Source organism: Triturus cristatus, chromosome 12, assembly GCF_964204655.1.
Source record: "Triturus cristatus chromosome 12, aTriCri1.1, whole genome shotgun sequence".
Taxonomy (NCBI): Eukaryota; Metazoa; Chordata; class Amphibia; order Caudata; family Salamandridae; genus Triturus; species Triturus cristatus.
In genome coordinates this window covers 177127049-177147856 of record NC_140595.1, presented here as the reverse complement: position 1 = coordinate 177147856, position 20808 = coordinate 177127049, and the positions used below count along the sequence as shown (strand labels likewise).

Here is a 20808-nt window from a genome sequence, read left to right as displayed (position 1 = left end):
AATAGCTTCGCCTTTGACGTTTGGTGATACAGCTCTCATTTTATGCATCCGATACTGCATTCTTCAATTTAATTGCACACCGGTACACTCTCTCACTCACTCTGTGCATATCTGAACTGGGTGTGTATGTTGACGGCAGGCGATCAGGATCACGGCAGCCTCCTAGAACTAGATCTCCCTGGGCTCCACAGCCTCTCAGTAAAGTTGGCAGGGTTATGGCAGCCAGTTTGACATGTGCTGGCAAAGCTGCAAGTGAGGATAGATGACTGTTAACAAAGCGTCCTTAATAAGAAGACTTCCCCAAGACACCACCCCAGCAAAGCAGGTTCCTGTGGCCTTTCCTCTGTCCTTGTGAATTCCCAGCCGGTTTCTTCTCTTCACTCTGCATCCACTGTGCCTTTTTTGAAGTGATTCTTCGGGGTATTGAGTCATAACCTGTAGAACAGGAATATGTTGGTAGTTTATTTTTTTGTTGCATGCACTTGAACTGAAACCTAAGTTTTCTAATCCATCGAACTGATGCCCGAGTTTCGTCAAGCAGCAGAAAACTCAGCCGCATCTGAGTTTCGTTGAAGTATATCACCAAATGTCCTTCATTTCTGGAGATATAATCACTCCTATTTAGTTCTTCGTTGGTGGCATTGTCCTCTCTGTTTCTATATTTCCTTTATCCCTCAATAGGTACTCAAACACATTTATGATCCTAGTATTTCTCACAGTATTTGTTTCTATGTATTCCAGCAGGTATTGTCACCTCTGTAATTTTTCATTTTAGCCTGCTGAGAAGGAGCACTTTGACTGGCTGTTCCCATCCCCCGTGGTGCTGTTGTAAATAGATAAACAGTTAGCCAAGTGGCAGAGTGGTGAACAGTCTAGATTTTTACCCTTTCCATACGTGCAAATGTTGTTGCCTTATTATCGCAAATCCCACCTTTCAATATGAAGCGCTATCTTGCCTTTGGCACTCACAAACATGGAGAAGAGGACTTAATGCTGAGTCACCGCACCCATTGTCTCCCTATACATAAAAAATAGAAGTTCTCAAAGCTTTTCATTCTCATCTTGAAAGTACTTATTTTCTGGACTGCAACGGACATAGGCAGTGTTCCTCCGTGGGGCTTCACAGATGGAATCCGACTGGGCCAAGAGGTCTTCAAGACCAGTAGGGTTGTCAGCAACAATTATTGAATGTGAGGACATGATTGAAGTAGTCCCTGTCTACTTTTGCAACGTGAGATCTTATTGTTTCAAAAGCAACCTGGTACAGTTGAGACCACATGTACGGCTCACATTTCTCAGCTAGACTGCGCAGCACTGTGCTTTTGCTTATAGCAACGGGTTTGCCGATAAGTCTTTGTGAGCATTGTAATTGGTGGATGGCAGGGGTGGGTGGGAACTGCAGTTTCTCTTGTGTGAGTTGTGGAAGTCTCTAGGGCAGCCCTGCCCATTTGGTTGTCCTTAATTACTCCTTCTTTTGGGATGGTAGTCCGGTGCAGAATCCATTGTGCCAGTGCTGTTGATGCAACTGGTTGGATACAGTCCTATGCTAACGGCATCATTCTCGCTGAATCTGAAGAGCGGCCTGAAGAAGACACTTGAAAGAACAAGCATTGGTAATGCCAATAGGTCTCAGCAACGCCCGAGCTCCTAGCTATTGACGTTGTCAAAGTGAATGGCTTTTAGCCATATTCTGTCCCCTAACTGATGTTACTGTGATAGTGTTGTGACTCAAATAAGAACAAATGTTAAAAAGAAACGTGTGTGGGATAAAATATCAAACATTGAACTGCAAAAAGAAAGAAAGAACTCGAAATAAATCGAGCTATACCAGAAAAGCAAACTTGGCCTAGAGCAGCGTCTCGCAACTGCTCAAGATGGCACTGGGGAAGGAACAAAATGCTTGATCAAGCCATATGCATTCCAAGCTGTGAATTAGTTTTCATGAAATAAACACCCCTGTCACACAATCCCTAAGACCACTGCATTTACCCTAGATAATTGCTACCTCCTAACAAATCCCTCTCTGCTCAAAAATTTTCTGGAACTGAAAGAAACGCGTCTTCATAAAAGGTCTGTATCTAAGTAAGAAGCACAGATCTTTACGTCAACAGCACAAATAACAAAACAAAATTAAATTATGATAGTAACTACCAATCTTGACTCTTATTACTACACGGAAACAGCCTTTACCACGAAGGCTTTTCTACGCGTTACGTTTAAAACAGTACACTTACCACGTAAACGTCTTTACAATGCGTACTGCTTCCACGACCGTCTTTACCACGCAAGCAACGACTTCACGGAACATCTTCTTCCTCATCCGATTCAGTCCTTTTTTAGTGTCGGCGAAGACGTGAGAAAAAGGCAAAAAAAAGAAAAAAGGGGTGGGGGGGGGGGTCTCCAAAAAAAAAACAGAAGTAACGTCAGGTCGGGGAGGAAATCGACGTCGTTTTAGGTGAAAGGGAATGACGCTTCAACTTTAAGACGTAAAAAGTCAACAAGGAAGAACGAGGAGATGACATGAAGAGGTAAGGGGAATATCAATTTAAAAAATAAATATATGGATTAAGGGTAACGGGCAGGGGTAATAATAATAAGTATTGGGGGCTGGGGGGGTCAGGTAAGGGTACAGGGGAGGGGTATAACCTTTACCAAGAGTATGCCATTACCATGCATAAATTTACAACAAAAATCGTTGTAAAACTATGCGTGGTAAAGGAATAATCGTGGTAAAGGTTATGCACAGAAAAATCATTGCGTTGTAACGCATGCGTGGTAAAGGCTTGCGTTGCAACGGAATGCGTAGTAACGACATATATTCATTACTACACTGTGCTCACATCATTACATGATTACAAAAGATTTCTGAATTTGCATGGAAAACCTTGCAACAAAAGTTTAGTTAACACTGGACATGTTTTATCTGTACTTTTATGGCTCCCATATTAAATTCAGCACAATAGATTGGTGCAAGCGAAGCTAGTGATGTCAATTGAGGAGACAGAATTAGCCTCCTTTACTGAACTCGAATACGCTTTTTGGGGCTGAACGAGCTAGAGATAAAGATGGAGAGACACAGCTGCCTGACAGCGTGTCTGGAAGTGAGTTGTGTGACAGAAGGTTTTCGATTCTGTCACGTCTGGTTCCTGGCAGAGACATCTACAAGCTGCACTTGACTTTATCTAGGTCGGGCGCTGCAATTGCCATGATCATCATGGGCACAATTGCGACTGCATCTATATTTGTTCCAGTTTGAAGCTACAACTTATGGGGTCACCATTGGCCAGTTGGGCTGAAACTGTCACTGGATTCCAAGGTATGGTCCGTGATCCAAGGAGACTGTCGCAGCGATGTCCACACTTGCACCGGAGCCACAGCATTGTGGGACTGATCCTGCAGGCGCTTAGACAGACGTGGTCTGTGCCTTGCCTATCTGGTAGCCATGGTAGATCCTCACTCCCCTGACCCTCGCATCAGAAGTGGATGGGTAGCCTGCACGCTAGAGGAGCAAGTAATAGGCAATGGCCTACCCTGTACACCACAAGTTGGTAAGACTTCAAAACAACCTTGAACTGAATATGTATTCGAGTGTGGGGAATGCTTTACATGATTACCAGTAGTGGGGAACCAACCAAAAATGGGCCACCCAGGGCGGACTGATAAAGGGGAACCAAGGGGTTCCTACCATAAAGAAGGATCACACCAAGGGGTACTATCTTGTTTAATCGATTGCACTGTGCAGTATTTAGTACTGCTGGGGTTAAAAGTGCATTATTTTTCTTAAAATATATGCGCTGGGCTGGACATTGAAGTTTTTTTTCATTTTTTTTTTTTACTATCTTTGTTCGGCATATGAAAATATAACCGTAAAAGATACATTGATTACAATAGTTACTCAATTCACAAAAACAATTTATAAAAGGGTTGCCATATACATGATCAAAACCATTTTTATGTACTTTAATTCATCCTCCCGTGCAACTAGTTATGACTACCAACCCATCCACGTTTCAACACATATAAAATATTGTTTTAAAATAAATATAGGCCTAACTAGTCTGCTGTTACAATTAACACTGAATTGTGCAGGGACATGACAGTGAAGCCACTAGGCTTCAGTCCCCCCTCGCGGTTCTTAACTTTAGAACAGCTCTTAAAAAATTGGACACACAGAAGAGTGTAAAAACATCTGATGACAGTTTTAAAAACAGTAAAGCTACACGTGCGTGCCTGAATCTGACTTTTCTCAAAAGGCCCTTCAGTAACATTTTTCTAGGATGAGCGTAATACGGGCACAGTAGGACTAGATGTAGGGTGTCCTGTGGAGACCTGTTGTCGCAGCCACAGGGCCCTCTCTTCTGAATTCATAATAAAACCTGCCGGTACCGCCAATAAGTGATGAATAAGATTTAATCTAAAACGGGTAATTAAAAATCTGTCATGTGCACGCGTCATTAGTGTTAAGTATGGTTCTATCCCCTGGGTTGTTTTGACCAATATGTGATCTCTCACCCTCTGTTTAGCGAGTTCGGTGGCTTCACGTTGCGCCATGGCGAACTTAAAGTACAAGCCTTTGGTATCTACCATATCCTGGGTCCTCATTTTGTTCGATTTGGTGAACAGGTCTAGCCGCCCTAGTTTAACAAACAAATACCTGACATATTTTATCAAGGGAATTTTCATCGCGTAATCTAAGGAGAGACAATCCTGGATTACCAGCCGCGTTAACCCCGCCTCAGCGTTTGACCAAACCTTCAACCAACAAAGTAGGGGTTTTACTGCCACCAGATCAGAAATGTATTTGAAGTTTTTGTGGCCTATTCACAAACTGCATGTTGCAGTACATTTAGTAGTAGATAGTCCTACTACTACAAAATGCTGTTCACAAACATATGAGTGGAGACCTCTACAGTCTTTTGTATATAGAGTGCCCCGCCATGTGTGCAGAGATCTGCCCACTCTTAGGTATATGTTGTATTAGTAAATGTGGGATGAACCTGGCGGAGTAGCTGGAAATGGAAATATTTACACCTAACATGGGAGGTAGTTGATGTATAGAAAAGAAGGGGTTGAGGGTTGGACATGTAACCCCAGACACCCATTCGCAAAAGAGTAAGCCTATCGCTATTCAGAAACTGCTCAGAACAGTAGTAAATGCACTTCAGATTGGCCTTGAAATAAGTCCAGTACACACATGGCCACTCACAGGTACTGCAGCATATTCCCATAGAAAATGATAGTGGCAGGGACTTAATATAATACCTCATAGGAAATAGTATTAAATAAATTATGTGTAGGAATTTTACACTTATAAATGAAGTGGTACGAGACTGCACCAGGGGGTGGAGACATTTAAGTTTGCTCCTAGGAGTAACTTTACTATGAGTGTAAAGTTATTCCTAGGTGTAGTCATACATGACTGAATCTACAAGTGTAAATTTACCTGTGTGGATATGCCCTTTCCTGTCCGTTGTTTTATTGTTGAGGTTGGGTACCACACAACTTATCCAGAAAACCCAGTGACTGCTCACCGCGGTCTACTGTGAGAGTCGCGTGCATAAACGGTTGTATTTGGCCCAGTTTGCAGAGCTGTAGTTGGATGGACTACAGGACACCAGTGACAATCAATCCACCCTGCCTGCTGCCCTGTGGTCCCCTGAACTTGGTCTGGCAGTCACCTGCACTGCTCCCATGTTGAGGAGTCCTTAGCATCTGCAACACTGTGCCACAGCTAGGAGCTCAACTTTGGCTGATTAATTGGGGGATCAACAGCTAATATTTGGATCAATGTGGACCACTGGGTACGAATTATTACAGAAACCTATTTTTACAATAGAGCTTCTATTTACTACATTTAATCTATGTATTGCGGCATCTACCAAATATAGAAATGCAAATGCTCCACTTTAGCATCTTATCTAACATTCTGGCTTCCTTCTTTAAATACCTTTTATTTAAGTCAGTAAGAACTTCGGCAATTAAAAACAAATTATTGGCAATATTAACACGTGTGGCTTGCCTGCAATACCTAAAATATACACATGGTGGCACCATACTTCCATGAATACAAGTTAGTGAAGCAGAAAATGAAGATGCTTCACCCTCAACAAAGTAGTCTGGGTTATTGGAATTATGTGGAAAGAGAGGGCCAAATTATGCGACAGGATTGAGTAAATTAAGCAGCGAGAAAAGGCAAATACTGCAGCACATTTTGTAATAGTATTACTTAATTATTTCGTCATTTTTAGGTCTCACCTGACCCAGCGCATGCGCTGGTCTGGCGAGATTTATTGAGAGGGCTCCAAAAAATGCTATAAGGCCAGCCTAGAGCTACAGTGCATGTGCGCGGGCCGCTTTTACCGCGATTACTTTCACGGCCGCTTTGATGTTTGGTCGCGATCACTTTCACGGCCGCTTGGCATAGCCAATAGGTCTCGCTCTTGGGACCTTATAAGTATTTAGCTAAGCAACTGTTGTATGGCTAAACACTTATAAGGTCCCAAAGGCGAGACCTATTGGCAATGCCAATGCTTGTTTAAACTTGGTAACACTGTCTAGGCATTGGTTGCATCTCATTACTACCAGAGCAAAAAGCAACAGAAAGGTGACGAGTCCAGGTTTGCCAATTGCCTACCACTGTGCTGCAACACGTGTCACTGCATTTTTAGTAACTTTTGAGCCGTTTGATCTTTTTTGTTTTTGTTTAAATCTGCATATAATGCATCAGGTGATGGATTATTTGGCACATGCGGCAGATCTATAATTATGCGAAAATTGCCTCGCCTGCTCACTCGCATAATTCCAGCAGCCCTGATGATAGTTTCTGTTACACGCTATGCACACCCTCGATGTGATATGTTGGTAGTATGAACCTCATTATTGTGCCACCAGACAGCTAATGCCCACTTATCAAAGAATTCTGACCTTCAAGACAGTTGCACCCTTGCTGAGTGAAAGCTGGCTTGATTCAGGAGTTGCATTGTCCTGTTTTAAGATTCTGAGCATAGGTACAGAAGGTTCCACTGTTGCCAGGTTTTAAGGATATCTTTAGGCCGTGAACTTGCCAATATAGACGGACGTACATTGGATACTGTTATCCGATATAATATACCACACTAGGAGGCAAAGCTGCTTTGAACATTGATCAGGATTCCTGATGTTCATGTTATGCGGCAAGTCCTATAACCACCCGAGTTGTTTCTAGTTTCTGATAACGCATATAACTCAGACATTTAAACAAACTATTGATGCAGTTGTTTTTATTCTTTCTTTGTTTCTGACCTTTTATGTTTGATTTTTCCAGTGTATTGTTTCCTATCCATACGACTGCCATCAATATCATTAGTTTAATGATCCTGGTCAGCCACCTGAGGGCGGTTTTCACAGACCCGGGTAAGTAGCATTTTTTTTTTTTTTTTGTATCTGTGTGTGTGACCACAAAGCTGTCAAATAGACACCAGCTAATGAGTCGAATAAAGATCCCGGAGGAAGAGTTAGAATACACAGTCTACTTCTTTATAAAATGTCACCTCAATCGATTGAAATCAGTTGTTACAGATCAGTTTATACCACCCTGGCAGTTGTTCAGTGGACAAACTCCAGTGCCACTCCAGCTCAAATAGACTCCTTTGTGTTTGCACTCTCTAGAAATGTAGGCGTTGATGTGCATGATGTCTGATCGATTATCTATGCTTTCGCCCCTAATGAATGCTGGTGCAGGACGTGGCCTACTCCCATTCAGGCCCTTTCTGTAACATTCACTGTCAAGTTGCATATACACATTCAGGTTTGTTGTTTCTTGTCTGTGTGTTTGCATATGCATGTTCACGAATGTATCCTTTGCAAAACTAGACTGATGATAGGGAATGGCTAAAAACAATGTCAAAAACATCAAACTTGGACTTGAAGTTGCTCAATCTTGAAGTCTTGCTTTTCTTAGAATGTTTCCAAGATTCCCTTTCGTTTTATATTTTCTCTCTCTGGGAGGCTTGGTCTAGATGCCACACAGTATGTTGTAACAGTAATAGTGCTATAATTTGCCTTTCCCATCCTTATCATACGGTCTAGAATGCATATTCTTTTTTTGACTGGTATATACCTAGAAAGTACACTTTAAAGTCCAGCGACCCTCAAATTCCTAACTCCGTAGAGCGGGTTTTCAACATACCATATTGTAATCTTTCCTCTATATGAGTGGGCCACTTCCCTGAATGTACCCTTTGAAAATGATATTAAAGATAATAAAAGAGCATTGAACGTCCCAGCTTTGCAGCAATCCATGTAACTGACCAAGAATCTCCAAATTCAAAAGATAACATTCTGATAATTTACGTAATCCTGCTATATATAAAGCTACAATTGGTTCCTTTGGGTACAAGCGCTGAAAAATTATTTTTAGAACCTAGATATTCCTTTAAAAGCACAATATACATCAAATGTTTACATTCATCATGATTAACAAAACTAGATACAGCACACCTACAACAATTTACCAAAAATATATGAATTTATTTTTAAATTGAATTTTTTATCTCGCATAAAATTATTTACGAAAAAAATTGATACGAGCTGTAAGACATAAACCACAAAAACACAGTAACAATACAAAAACAATTCAATAAGTGATTGAAGTGACAAAAAGTGAAATGAATGACGTGCTTTTAAAGGAATATCTAGGTTCTAAAAAGTATTTTTCAGTGCTTACCCAACGGAACCAATTGTACCTTTATTTATCCATACCCAGGTTCCAGGGGAAACAGGTGACCCCATTGTTCTTAGTGGTAATTCTGCTATACACAGATAGCAAAGGCACGGAAGAAGTACTATACATTTCAGCGTTGGGCAGAAAAACGTACAGGCAAACTATATACATAATAACACTCAAGAACTAACCTGTTTCATCTTTTGGTATATTGCAAAACTATGCACAGAATGTTAAGAGTTGTAGCATTCTTTAAGGGAAAGTATCATGAGGAATTAACCATGGCAACGGTATAGACCCTCACCCAATCAGGTTCATTCTTGACACGGTCAGATTTCTCCCTCAATGACGTTCCCTTCACCTTCCTCTGCACCACCCCATTACAATCGCGTTCATTCACAATTTCAGTTTTACACAGCCATGTGCGATAACCTTCCACCCCATTTTGAGACAGCAATCCTCTTTGTGATCTTCTTTTTAATCTTAAAAGGGTCGGAATAGCGCGGGTGTCCTGTCTGCACAAAGTTTGAATTCGTTTGATTCAAACCCGCACCCATGATTTCCACCTGCATATTTTTGCAAAATTCTTCCCATTATACTCTTCCTCTAGTTAGCCAGACACCTTTCAAAACCTTCAGTCCTACTTACTGCATTCACTCATTTATATCCCCACTTCTCAACCCTAACAGCGATAACATAGAACCTGCCAACTGGTCTTTCAGTTTTTCAAAAGGTGATACACCCCCACCGCCTCAGTGCTCATGAAATGTACCCACAGTATCTCCCTCACAACTGTTGCCAAAGTTCTCGCTGCCAACAACCTTCGTGTTCACAACTTCGCCACAGAGTTCATCCTTTCTAGTAGTCCGTTTGACTGAACTGCATAGAATGCTGTTCTGTAATGTGCCACTTACAAACTTTCAAAAATTTCTATATTGCTCTGAAACGATTGCGACACCATTGTCTGCCACGGTGTTCTTTGGAACCCGATGTCTTGTGGACTGATCCTTGAAAATTAATCGCTACCTTACTACTGGAAGCAACAATCCAAAGAGACCTATATGGTCCAATCTTAACTTGTACCAGTTCATAGCTGGCAGTGCAGCGGAAGACAGTCAGCCTTTGTCCTCAGTCGCATTATTCAATGGCAGCACACTGAATTCCAGATCTTCTATTAACACGGCCATCATTGGCCTCCAGTACTTCACTCTTACCCTAGCTGTACTGAGACTTCTAAACAAGTCCTCCTCATACATTAGATAATCTGTATTTCCTCTCCCTCCTTCTGAAGATATCCATCATGTCATGGCTCGACAGGCTTTCTTCCCTAATGTTCATTTCATCATTCATATTGTAGAACGCTCTGTCTCCTTAACCCTTCCCTGTATTGCGCAATCTCGCTATTGGTTTTTTCATTACACTTCTCAACACTTAATCCACAGCATCCGCTTTTCCCAGTATTTTCTCCAACACCGACTCACTCCTCCTCATGACTTTGGAATCACTATTCAGCGTCCTCTCTTTCTGGCAGATGGAACAGGCAGTCGGCTGCTTCGCTTTGGTTCTTGGCTCTCACAGATTTGCTGCTTGAAAATTAAGATCGAGACCAATGTCTGGTTGCAAGATTCTGGTAGCAAATTGCGACTATTACAGATATTTAGGAGCGGACCTATGTATTAATTGGTTGGTTCTTAAAATTCTGATTCCTAGTAAGGAGAAAATGTCCTAAAGAGATCTCATCCCTTTTACGAATAAATTACCACCTCCTTTGCGTTTTCAGTAAAATCATATCTAGCTACCATATTTTGGTCAAAAAACATTGAACTAATACAAATAGGTATTTGGAAGCATGCCAACAACACTCCCTTCAACATACTAAATTGGTATCCATTCCTAATCCCATGTTGGAGTCAGAAAATCTTCTTTTTTTTTTTCTAAAAAGGGATTATACATAGAAAAATGCATATTACAAATGCTGAATTGGAGCATTTACAACCATTAAAATGTATAGTAGATCAGGCCCTTGGTACCTTCCATCCCGCTTAAAACACTCGGGTTAGCTGAACCATTGCAAGAAACCAATGAATGCACTGCTTATTGTCAATCTGAACAGTGAAAGAGGAGCCCAATAGAAAATAACTCTTTTGTTATCTTGCTACTTTCCGTGCCCCTGATGTCAATGCAATAACTTATCTTTCCTATCTGTTTCCTGCAACAAAACAACTCCCTGCCCTTTCATCAGTGGCGAATATCATTTTCTGCCTCATATCCTAAAGTCAATGAGGGGTCGTATGCTGTTTCATTTTTGATGGCCTAAAGGGCTTCCTAGCTCTTTGGTTCAAGCAAAATGTATCCTATCTCTCATGAGCTTCTTATACTTCAGATCTTTCTGACGAATCTCTAATAATACTATTATCCACCGGCACTGGCGTTTTAACTACCGCTTCCATCAGATTCGTGCTAAGACATATCATTCCCTTTAGTTAGTGTGACTTTATGTATATTAAGGAGCTTACTCTGAATTGTTGGATTTCTTCTGCAAAAACTGGTAAACTCTCTCCCCTCCAATGTTTTGAACACTTGAACAGAATCTTGTTTTTTCTGCTATACTTTTTCCATGAACCAAAATGCATGCTGGAAGAGCAGAACCTTGTACACTTTTGCCAGTACCTTTCTTTTCACCAATTGAAAATGGGAAGCATGTGCGGTTAATCCAACATTTTTTTGTTTACAAACCATTAGCCCATACTGGATTTGCTAACGGAGCTATTTAGAGTGCTTGTGGAACCTCACTTCATATGCTGAAGAGAGGGCCAGTACAGTATAAACCTTAGTTTGTTCCAGAATGGTTGTATGTTCCTTATATGTTTTTGGTCATATCGCCCGTGCAAAGACAAAAAAACAATTGGCTCAATCAGTGCATACTGCTATTCGAATAAGGTTTGGCAAAGTATATATGCTTCAAATTGAAAAGCTGAGCAAACACAAAGAGGTAATGGAAGAAGCGGCAAAACTTTTCAGACACTCACCACCAGTCACAGATCTGGGTCGAATCCATCATCCTTCTTTAGCTCACTTCGCCACCCCAGTTCGGATCCAGCCATATGCTAATCAGTCTTGACCCTGTTCCTCATGGCAGCAGTCCAGCCCGAGCTGCCAGTTCCTAGACCAGAAACAAGCATCCTGGGACCGGTTACAGGATAACACCCCTCATCAGCCAGGCTAGCTTGAATCCAGTCACAAAGTGAGCAAGGGACACACATCTGGGCATATCCTGGCAACTTGAGAAGCTGGCAGAAAGCGAAAGAGCGTAACCATCTGTTATCCTTCTCTGTTGTAGAACAAGCAGGTTGCTCTAATTGAAGCATTCAAACTAGTGCTACAGGGATGACATGGGGCTAAAGCGTGGTTCAAAGTCCACGTGGATGGACTGAATGTTTGCATGATGTAGTGTATATGTGGGATATCGAATTCGAAGGTGACTGTATACTTTTACTTGTTTAAGCAGTGATCCCTTGATGATCAAGTAACTCGGCTTTTCGAAGCTTTGTTGCAGTATAGTTTCTCCACTTCGTGTTAGTCAGACCGCCTGTAAATGTGGTAGACTGTTTCATGCCTTTCCCCTTCTCTTTCTTTGACAGGTCGGGTGCCTCTGCCTATGACGGCGATAGATTTCTCGGTCCTCCATGGAGGCACACCGCGAATGAGCGAGCGGGTAAGACTGTCCCTTCCTGTCTGCAAGTTTGCAATTTCCGGCTGTCTAGCAGCCATGTTGGAGACGATGTAATGTGTGATTCCAGGTTGTGGGGAGGTTGATTGTTTTAAAACTGACCAGCTTCTGCTCTGTGCTGGATACCTTGAAAACATTGTTTACTCTCATGAGTGGATCGATGCAAATGTTCAAATTGATGAAAGGGAGAATGTTGCCTCCTCTAGAGTTATTTTTTTGACATTTTATTTATGTTAAACATACGATGCTTTGCAAAGAACTTTTTATTGAAAAGAAACATTTCGGCATTGGTTGCTGTACTAGTGTTTGAACAGTATAGTTTGTTAGGTTACTTGCTTCAAACCAGATAGTGGAAACTAGAATGTGATGGGCAGGTGAGTGATAACTTGTAAATAGAATATTGTATTATTCAGTGCACATGTATAGTACAGCTATTTACACATAACAATTTGGGTCAGATACACAAAGGGACGGTGTATATGATTTGGTTGTGCAAGGTATTGAGAGATCATTGGGAGCAGGTTTTCACTCTGATCTCGATTAGGATAGCGCAGATGGTTAAACCGTCGCCTTCCTTGGCACCAGTGCTTTAAATAGGAAAAAAAGTGCAGGTACTCACCAAATTGAGATGTGTACTAGGGGGTGGGATTTGGGGTGGGGCTACGGGCAGTGCTAAGGGACCCAGCCAGGGGCACGCATTTATTTTGATTGAGATTTAATTGGTGTGCAGATGTGCATAATAATTCTAAAGCATTTCTGGTATATTTGGAGTATTCCTATCGTCCTTCTACGTACAAAAGGGTACATTTAATATTAAAGTGGGCTTCTCATGGTGTAACACCTAAATCACATATGACTTGCAAAAGCTATTTTTCTTAACATTTTGTGTTAATGTTTAACTATGGTTAACCCTCTTGTTTCATCGCCACCTAGCAGACATCACTCAGCCCCTCCTTAGATGGCACAGCAATGCCTCAATGCTCCTTACCTGCTGTAAAGTCTGATTCCCTTTTTCTGGAGGTGGGCAAGCTGCTGAAAGCTCGAGCCAGGAAGCCTGGCTTTAACTCGGGTCCTCTTGCTCACTCAAGCCCATAATGAACTGAACTTTGATGGTGCATCTGCCTACCAGCCAAATTCTAACCTCATTTGCAAAGAATAAAGACAAAATAGTGGCCTTTGCTGTAATACAGGAGAGAAAGAAAGATAGAGCCATGTAGAGGCTGAATTGCACAATGTGAAAGCAGAAATTCTGGGATAAATTCTGGGATCAATCCCAACTTCCCCAACATGACCAAACTGTGTGATCACAAACAAATATTTTATCTCACCAAGCCTCCTTTTTCTTCATTAGGACACATGATCGTATATTCAAATGCATGAGTTCAGGATGTGTGCTGTTCAATCACATCTTGTGTTAGATTTAATACACTATGTTGCTTCATTCATGAAAAGAAAATAGGCCAGATATAATGTGCACCTGAAAGTGACTTGTTTCCTAGTTCACTAATGGCAATGTTGTCACGGTGGGTGTACAAACCCCTCTCATTGCTGTGATACAAGCGTATGCACCACAGTGAACAATGCTTCCACGTGGAAAAAAATGTACCTTTATTTCAATGTAATAATGAAATAATGTTTCAAGGCTTGACTTATACAGAGGCTTTTTAGGCCAAGCCAGACTTCGTGGTTCGGCTCTAACTGGGCTCTCCTTGCTAATTTGTTGGTTTCCCACCTCTACCCCTCCCAGAGGCTCCCCATTAACCCAAGAGAAAACGGCCTCTAAAAAACAAAATGCAAACCTGTTGAAACACTGGGGAGAAAGCAGATCTGCACTGGAAAGAGTGGCCTAGCACTTGCTACAAGCAAACCTTTCATGTACGCTTCAAGGGCAGAGCGTGGTAATGCGGGGCTTGCAACTTATCTTTCATGCTGGACACTGCAGACAAAACTCACTCTTGCAAGAACTTGCACAGTGATATGGAAGCACTCTGGCACGCAGACAGGACTATCCGTACATGTGAAGAAACTCTTACAATTGCTGACGTCCACACAAATAAACCCTGATTCCCGTCCGCTCTGCCTCAGCATCACTATCACCACCTTCCTCCTCAATCTGGCTCTAAACAAGTCCTGGCGTACGCTGCTATGCCGGCAGGAAGCCTTCTCGTAGATTTCGCATGAGTGACGAGATATGCCTGTTAGCAGGCCCTGCTCACACACCTACATTGCTCCACAGAGCCCGAGTGGACACTGTGTCAATAATACCATGTGACTCGGGCCCCTGCCAGCTCTGAATTCATGCATAGGGGCCGCTGCTCAATTAGCACATTGTAAGGGTAGATTAGCCCTTGATTATCAGAGTGTTTCACGAAAACAGACTGACTCACGGTCCACTGTGTTGCGCTTCTTCCTGTACATACCCATTTCACTGAGCTTGCCTTGCTGTCCCATTAGTACCAATACTCTCTTTGGACAAGGAGAAGTTCCGGTACTCAAGCGCAGAAAGTTTTGAAGTCTGGTACTTAGTACTGGCGAGTATCGGCCCATTTAAAACACTGCTTGGCACTGCTGGGCCTTGCAAACCCAACAGCTTATGGGAAGGAAAGTGCACAATCTATTCTTATTTCGGCGTTGGTATATTGATCTATTATCACAAAATACTGGACATCCTCAACCAGCTCCACATTCATGGAATGGTAGAACAGGTTGAAAACAGCGAAAGGGAATTTTGGATTTCGCCCAGGTCAATAAACTGGCATGCTATAGGAAAATATGAGGTAACATCCCTGTAGTGAGAGCCTCTTTTTTTGAGCAAAACAAAGTTCTAAAAAGCACAGTCACTTTAGAAAGTTTGATAGGACTTTTAGTAACAAAGGATTAGGATTAGTAGGTACTTTATTATGCACGGTCACTGTTGCTTATTTTTAGCATGATGACCGTGTGATTAAATGTTTTATTTTATTTGCCATGTTCTAAGGCACTTTAAAAGATTATGTTGTAGCACATAGAATTGCGCTGGTGGCGGCATTGGGTTTAATAACCAAGTCACTTTAGGCACGACATGCAGTTTATAGGAGTGTACACCGGTTTGTTAATGTACTTTTTATGTTTTTAAATTTAATGTTGAGTGCAGTTGGCACACACATGCTTTTTTTTTATTTTCTTAAAAATATTCAAGGCACTCTGAAAAGTCACATAAGTATGTACTTCCTTTCCAGGGTAATGAGGACTGGACCGTGTGTAGTCGATGTGAAACTTACCGGCCTCCACGAGCGCATCACTGCAGTACTTGCCGACGCTGTGTCCGACGCATGCATCACCACTGCCCCTGGTAATTTCAGACTTGTACATCTTCTCCAGTTAGCTGAATACGTTCAGTTGAATCGGTGCACAAATGCCTCCCTTCCTTATCACCTTAGCAGATACTCCGCTTAGCATGCATCACGATGCAGCGATCCCATGTATGTGGTTATTAAACCATCTAATCAGTTTATGAGAATCACACATTCTATTTTTTTCCACTTATATTGTCAAATGTACAAAATCACTGTAGATTACTTGGGTGCACTTTACACTTGTCTTTTCTGCCAAGGAAGAAATGCTTGATAATGTCAGGAAGATAAGTTTTCAAATCATGTCAATTAAATGGTAACAGTAGGAGTTATTTAGTAAAATCCAAATCCCAGGTCAAAGGAAAAAAACAGGTATGTCGAACAGTGCACTTGAAACTAGTAATGGGAGGGATGCCCTCGCCTATACTGGTGTTTTATCAGATCAATAACAACCATGCTGTGTCAAGGAAACCATTACTTTTGAACTCTCGCCAGACTACACCTAATTTGTCCTTAAACATTTCCTGAAAGTGTCCGTTTCATAAATGTTCTTTATTAGTACCGCAGTCTAATCCTTAAGTTTCTTTTGCACATCTTAAGTCATTACCTGTTTGTTGTTTTTCCGCTGTCTCTCCAAACCCATCTAGCCGCTTGCCCATCGGCTGCATTTTCTTAAGTCGTCTAAATTAGAATAAATTGTTATGATGGTAGATGTTTTAAATACTAAGATACTTTAAAGTGTGCTTATTTAGAAAACAACTACAAATTATACATTTGCCCAATCCACATTTATAGAGTCCTTTGTCTTAAAAGAATTGGTCTTTTTTTAAAAACTTTTTAAAGTCCCCCCAGAGCCCCGGTGGGTTCTTTTTGCATGCCAAACATTTGAAAACCGATGTGGATAGGTTTAAGGTATTTCCATGTGTGCGAATACTATGTAGGGTCCTGTGGTTTATGTTACGCCTACTCTTCTGCTGTGCGAGCTCCACAGTGGAAATATGTTAGCACAGTGTAGCCAGTGAATAACCTTTGTATTAGGAGTGGCGTGTTATGGGACATGGTTTTTCTGTTTTTCGCAGCCCAGCTCTACATACATGTGTAGCAGTTCTACCATTGAACTCCCCACAGAATCAACTTTAGATGATGTGTGCTAACCCCACAGAACATCCCTGCGAATCAGAATCAGTGGCATGTTTCTCAAAGGCGCCATTATACCACAGATTGAGTTTACACTCGAATGGCCAATTGTAATGCTTTAATCACGTGATACCAGTAGATCATACGTCTATCAGTCTAAAGTTACTGGGGGCGGTTTCCTAATCTGAGAAAAAGTCATGGTGTACTGTTAATATCCTTTTGTATTACTTTATTTTTATCAAATACATAGAAATTAAATCTGTCTTAAATGTAAAAAAAATTCGTTGGATCTTATTGTTCATTTAGCTTAAAAATTCTGTTAGATATTAAACAAATTACCTAATAAGTAAGTGATAGTAAAATCAGATCACTTTACCAGAGTTGGCTTTGCGTACACAAGATAAAAAGTAAATGCATAAATAATAAAATATTTCCTGCTTTGGTTTGATTGTGTTTGTTTTTGTTTACTTTGCCACTTCTTTGCTTCAATAATTCGTGAATGTTGAATGATGAGTGTTAGCATGTAAAATGATCTCATGAACATGCTCTCAATCGCTTTGTGGGATACAAAACTAAATTGACTGTTTCTACCCATCTGCAGGAGTTGCAAGCGTTCATGTTGCTAGCACTTGTAATGACTATTTTTGACTGAAATACCAAGAACAAATTTATGATCTAATTTTGTGTTTTATTCCAGGATTAATAATTGCGTTGGGGAGTTTAATCAGAAATACTTCATCCAGTTCCTTTTCTACACGGGTACGTAAAGGTTTAGAGTGCGGAGTGACTCAAAGGCTGTGAAATGGCAATGAAAGGCAATGCTCTGAGGTTTTGCAGATCGAAAGTTATATTAAAATGTACTTTCTGAGACCAACCTTTGCTACGTCAGCTGGTTTCTTAATGCTAATGACCTACCAAGATGACTAGGAAACAAGGATGGAACAAAGTGGCAGTAAATAAATGTGTTCTTAAGGCCTTTCTGAAGGACAACAGAACTAGAGTGTGTCTCGAATGTTTGCTTCGAGTATTGCAGTGTTTGCTTTTTATACTCAAAAAGCACTGTAGGTTCTGATTATCAAAAATGAGAAAAGCACTAACACCATCTCTTTGGTTTCCTTGAAGTCTAGACTGCCATCTGGCGCAAATGCGGCCAGTAATGAATATGAACTGAGCTTCCCTTTTAGAAGATGGTTTGCTATTATGTAGGAGTTGATATACACTGTGTAACAGTTTGCAAATCATGGGCCCTTGTTCTGTGGTGGCGGCTCATGGCACTGCTGTTTCTTGGGTAGGAGTTGATTCGGTCAGTGATGGTTTGTTTTGCTGCGGTCTCTGGACCCAGCACCGTTGGTCTGCCAGTGCTCAGTCTGCTCTGGTTCCATGCTGAGTTGTTAGGTCTGTGGGACCCCTAGTTCAGTCTTGGGTCATGTGGTTCCTGATTGTCTGATGTCTTGGTCTCTGCATTTGCAACTCCTGGGGTACAGCCAAGTTAACTTGCTGGGTGTGGGCTTGTGCTGATTGTCTATAGTTCTGCCCCCCTAGTTTGCTCCTGAGTGCCTACTTTGGAGTTCTCCACAGCATCAACACGGTGTAGTTAATGAACCCCAAAGGCTGAAATGCAACCAAGGTTCCTGCTGTTTGTCACATGACTGGACCTCGCTCTCTCTTTGGTGCTTTTGTGTGATAGCCAGGGCCGGCACTAGGTATGGGCAGTATGGGCAGCTGCCCAGGGCCTCGCTCTCAGCCCACCAGCATGAGGCCCAGCACCAGTGGGTGTCCCACAGTGTCTCTCAATGGGCAACCAGGCAGGCAGGACACACCTGCAAAATGTGTCTCCTTGCAACTGGCACAAAATGAAGTGTCCCCCCCCTCCCCTAGGCCTCCCTACACCTGGCCTGGGAGAGGGTCCTCTTCCTGTAAGCCCAATTGCACACAGATACCATTCTTCAATGGGATCGGCAGGGGCACAAGAGGTTTGGTGGTGTGTTACATTGTCAGCACTTTACTGTCTGCACAGTTTTAACTCCCAGCCACCAAGCTATTCTCACACTTTCAGCCCAATATGAGCTTTGAAAGAGGTGCTTGTTAGGTGGCAGAGAGGGGAGCTGCAGCCCAGGAGGAGTCTGCACAAAGCAGCTTCCGGAGCCCTGAAGGCGTCACTTATGTAAATTGGAGGGGCCTTGCACATTCCTCTTCGCCCAGGGCCCCAAAAATCCTAGAACCAGCCCTGGTGATAGCGGAGCAGCACAGACTTGTTTTGATCGAAAGGTTGACAGGCTGTCCCTCTGGGTGCTGTAGAGTCACCAGAATGGTTTACCCTAGGGAAGCTTTTGCTAGCAGTACGCAGATGGCCAACTGTCTTCACGTCTGTCCTTTGAGCGACCATTAGGTACCTGCGTGATGAATGCGTCAATGATTCTTTCGTAGGTTTTCCGCCGCAGTGAGAGATTTTGCCATAGTCTTCTTCTTTTTTTTTTTTTCTTTTTTTTTTTGGCCATATGGTAGGGTTATACAGGTTTTCTGGTAAACCCAAAAGGTCCATGTTGTGTGGTTGTATCTAAGGCCAAATGAAACTTCACCAGTTTTGTGAGAGTAAGTCGGCATCTGCACAGCTTGCGACGCAGTCCTCTGTTCATTTATATAAGCTATAATTCCTGGACTCTGATAAGTTTTCTGAACGTTGGTGGCATTTCTCCGTCCTTCAGTTTATTCAGCATTGCATGTAATGGAGAAGGCGCGGGCTGAATAGGGCGCGCCGCCATTATGGCGGTCGCACCAGTCCCCGGCCTCCCCGAAGGGTGGGGGGGGTAAGGCCGCAACAGCGAGTGACACGGCTCTTCCCCCCCCCCTCCCGAATCAGCCAATAGCAGGTCTGGTTTGTTTGTGCGCCGGAAGCACTCCAGTGCTTCCGGCGCAGAAACTTCTTGCTAGCGTCCAGGCTGACCGGTCTCAGCCGGTCGGCCTGGGCGCTCCCTTTTAAAAGAAATGGTGGGGAGCAGAACAGTCTCTTGTTCTTGCTCCCCACAGCTAGGATCCCCGGGCCGGCTGCGGGACCATAACTTTCTTTCTTTTTGCCCACCCACCATCCCCTAAGACAGGTATTGTTTGAAGGTTGGTTTTCCGGTTGGTCTATTGTGTCCGATTATTTTGCCCCCTTTTTTCCAAAGTATTGGCAGGGAACAAAAGCAAGGGTATCCGCGTTTCTGTAGTAAAGTATAAATAAAGCACAACTTCAATTTTCTCTTTTAATTAGATATTGTCGTATTTAGAGTGTCTCTGGTCAGGCAGTAAGGTCATGATGGGTAAGCATAGTCTTCGGTCCTCAACGGTCAGCACCATATAACTCCAGGGGGTAGTTCCTCAGACAAAGTCATTTTGTTTCAAGCCGCATTCTGCATTGCATTTTACGGTGCTTTTAGGGTAGGCGAGTTAGTCACCAGGAATAAGGAAGATTGGCTAGGGGGCCTGCAAATGGGGCACGTTAGCATCAAGAAAGATTCTGTGCTGATTGATGGGAAATCAAAAACCGATCAAGAAGGTAAGGGTGAGAGCGTAGTGCTACACAGAGCAGGGCACACACAATGCTGCCTGGTTTACAGGCTTGAGGTTTTCATGGCCCAACGGGCACGCACTCAGGGAGGGCCTCTCCTGATACATGGGGACGGGACACCACTCACGGTATTTCAGTTAAAAAAAGTCATGCTCCTAGCGTTGAAGAGTGCCGGGCTGGACCCTGCCGATTTCGGGACTCATTCTTTTAGGATAGGAGCAGTCACCGAGGCAGCAGCAAGAGGGCTAGGGGACGAGCGTCTCAAAAGGATCGGTAGGTGGTCCTCTAATTCTTTCAAGAGATATGTGGGGGTGCACATGCTCTAATACGGTGCGACTGTCCAACTATTGGGTGCACA

General features: G+C 42.5%; 1 protein-coding gene across 2 annotated transcripts in view; it reads left to right on the top strand.

Moving 5' to 3' along the window:
• The window catches only part of LOC146773029 (palmitoyltransferase ZDHHC3-like), a 73903-nt gene that overhangs the window by 21648 nt on the left and 31447 nt on the right, over positions 1–20808 (top strand). For both annotated transcript variants that reach the window (XM_085638564.1, XM_085638563.1), the window contains exons 2-5: positions 7304–7392; positions 12343–12416; positions 15650–15762; positions 17598–17659. In XM_085638564.1, the coding sequence (XP_085494690.1) occupies positions 7304–7392; positions 12343–12416; positions 15650–15762; positions 17598–17659 (338 nt within the window). The remainder of the gene's footprint in view (positions 1–7303; positions 7393–12342; positions 12417–15649; positions 15763–17597; positions 17660–20808) is intronic.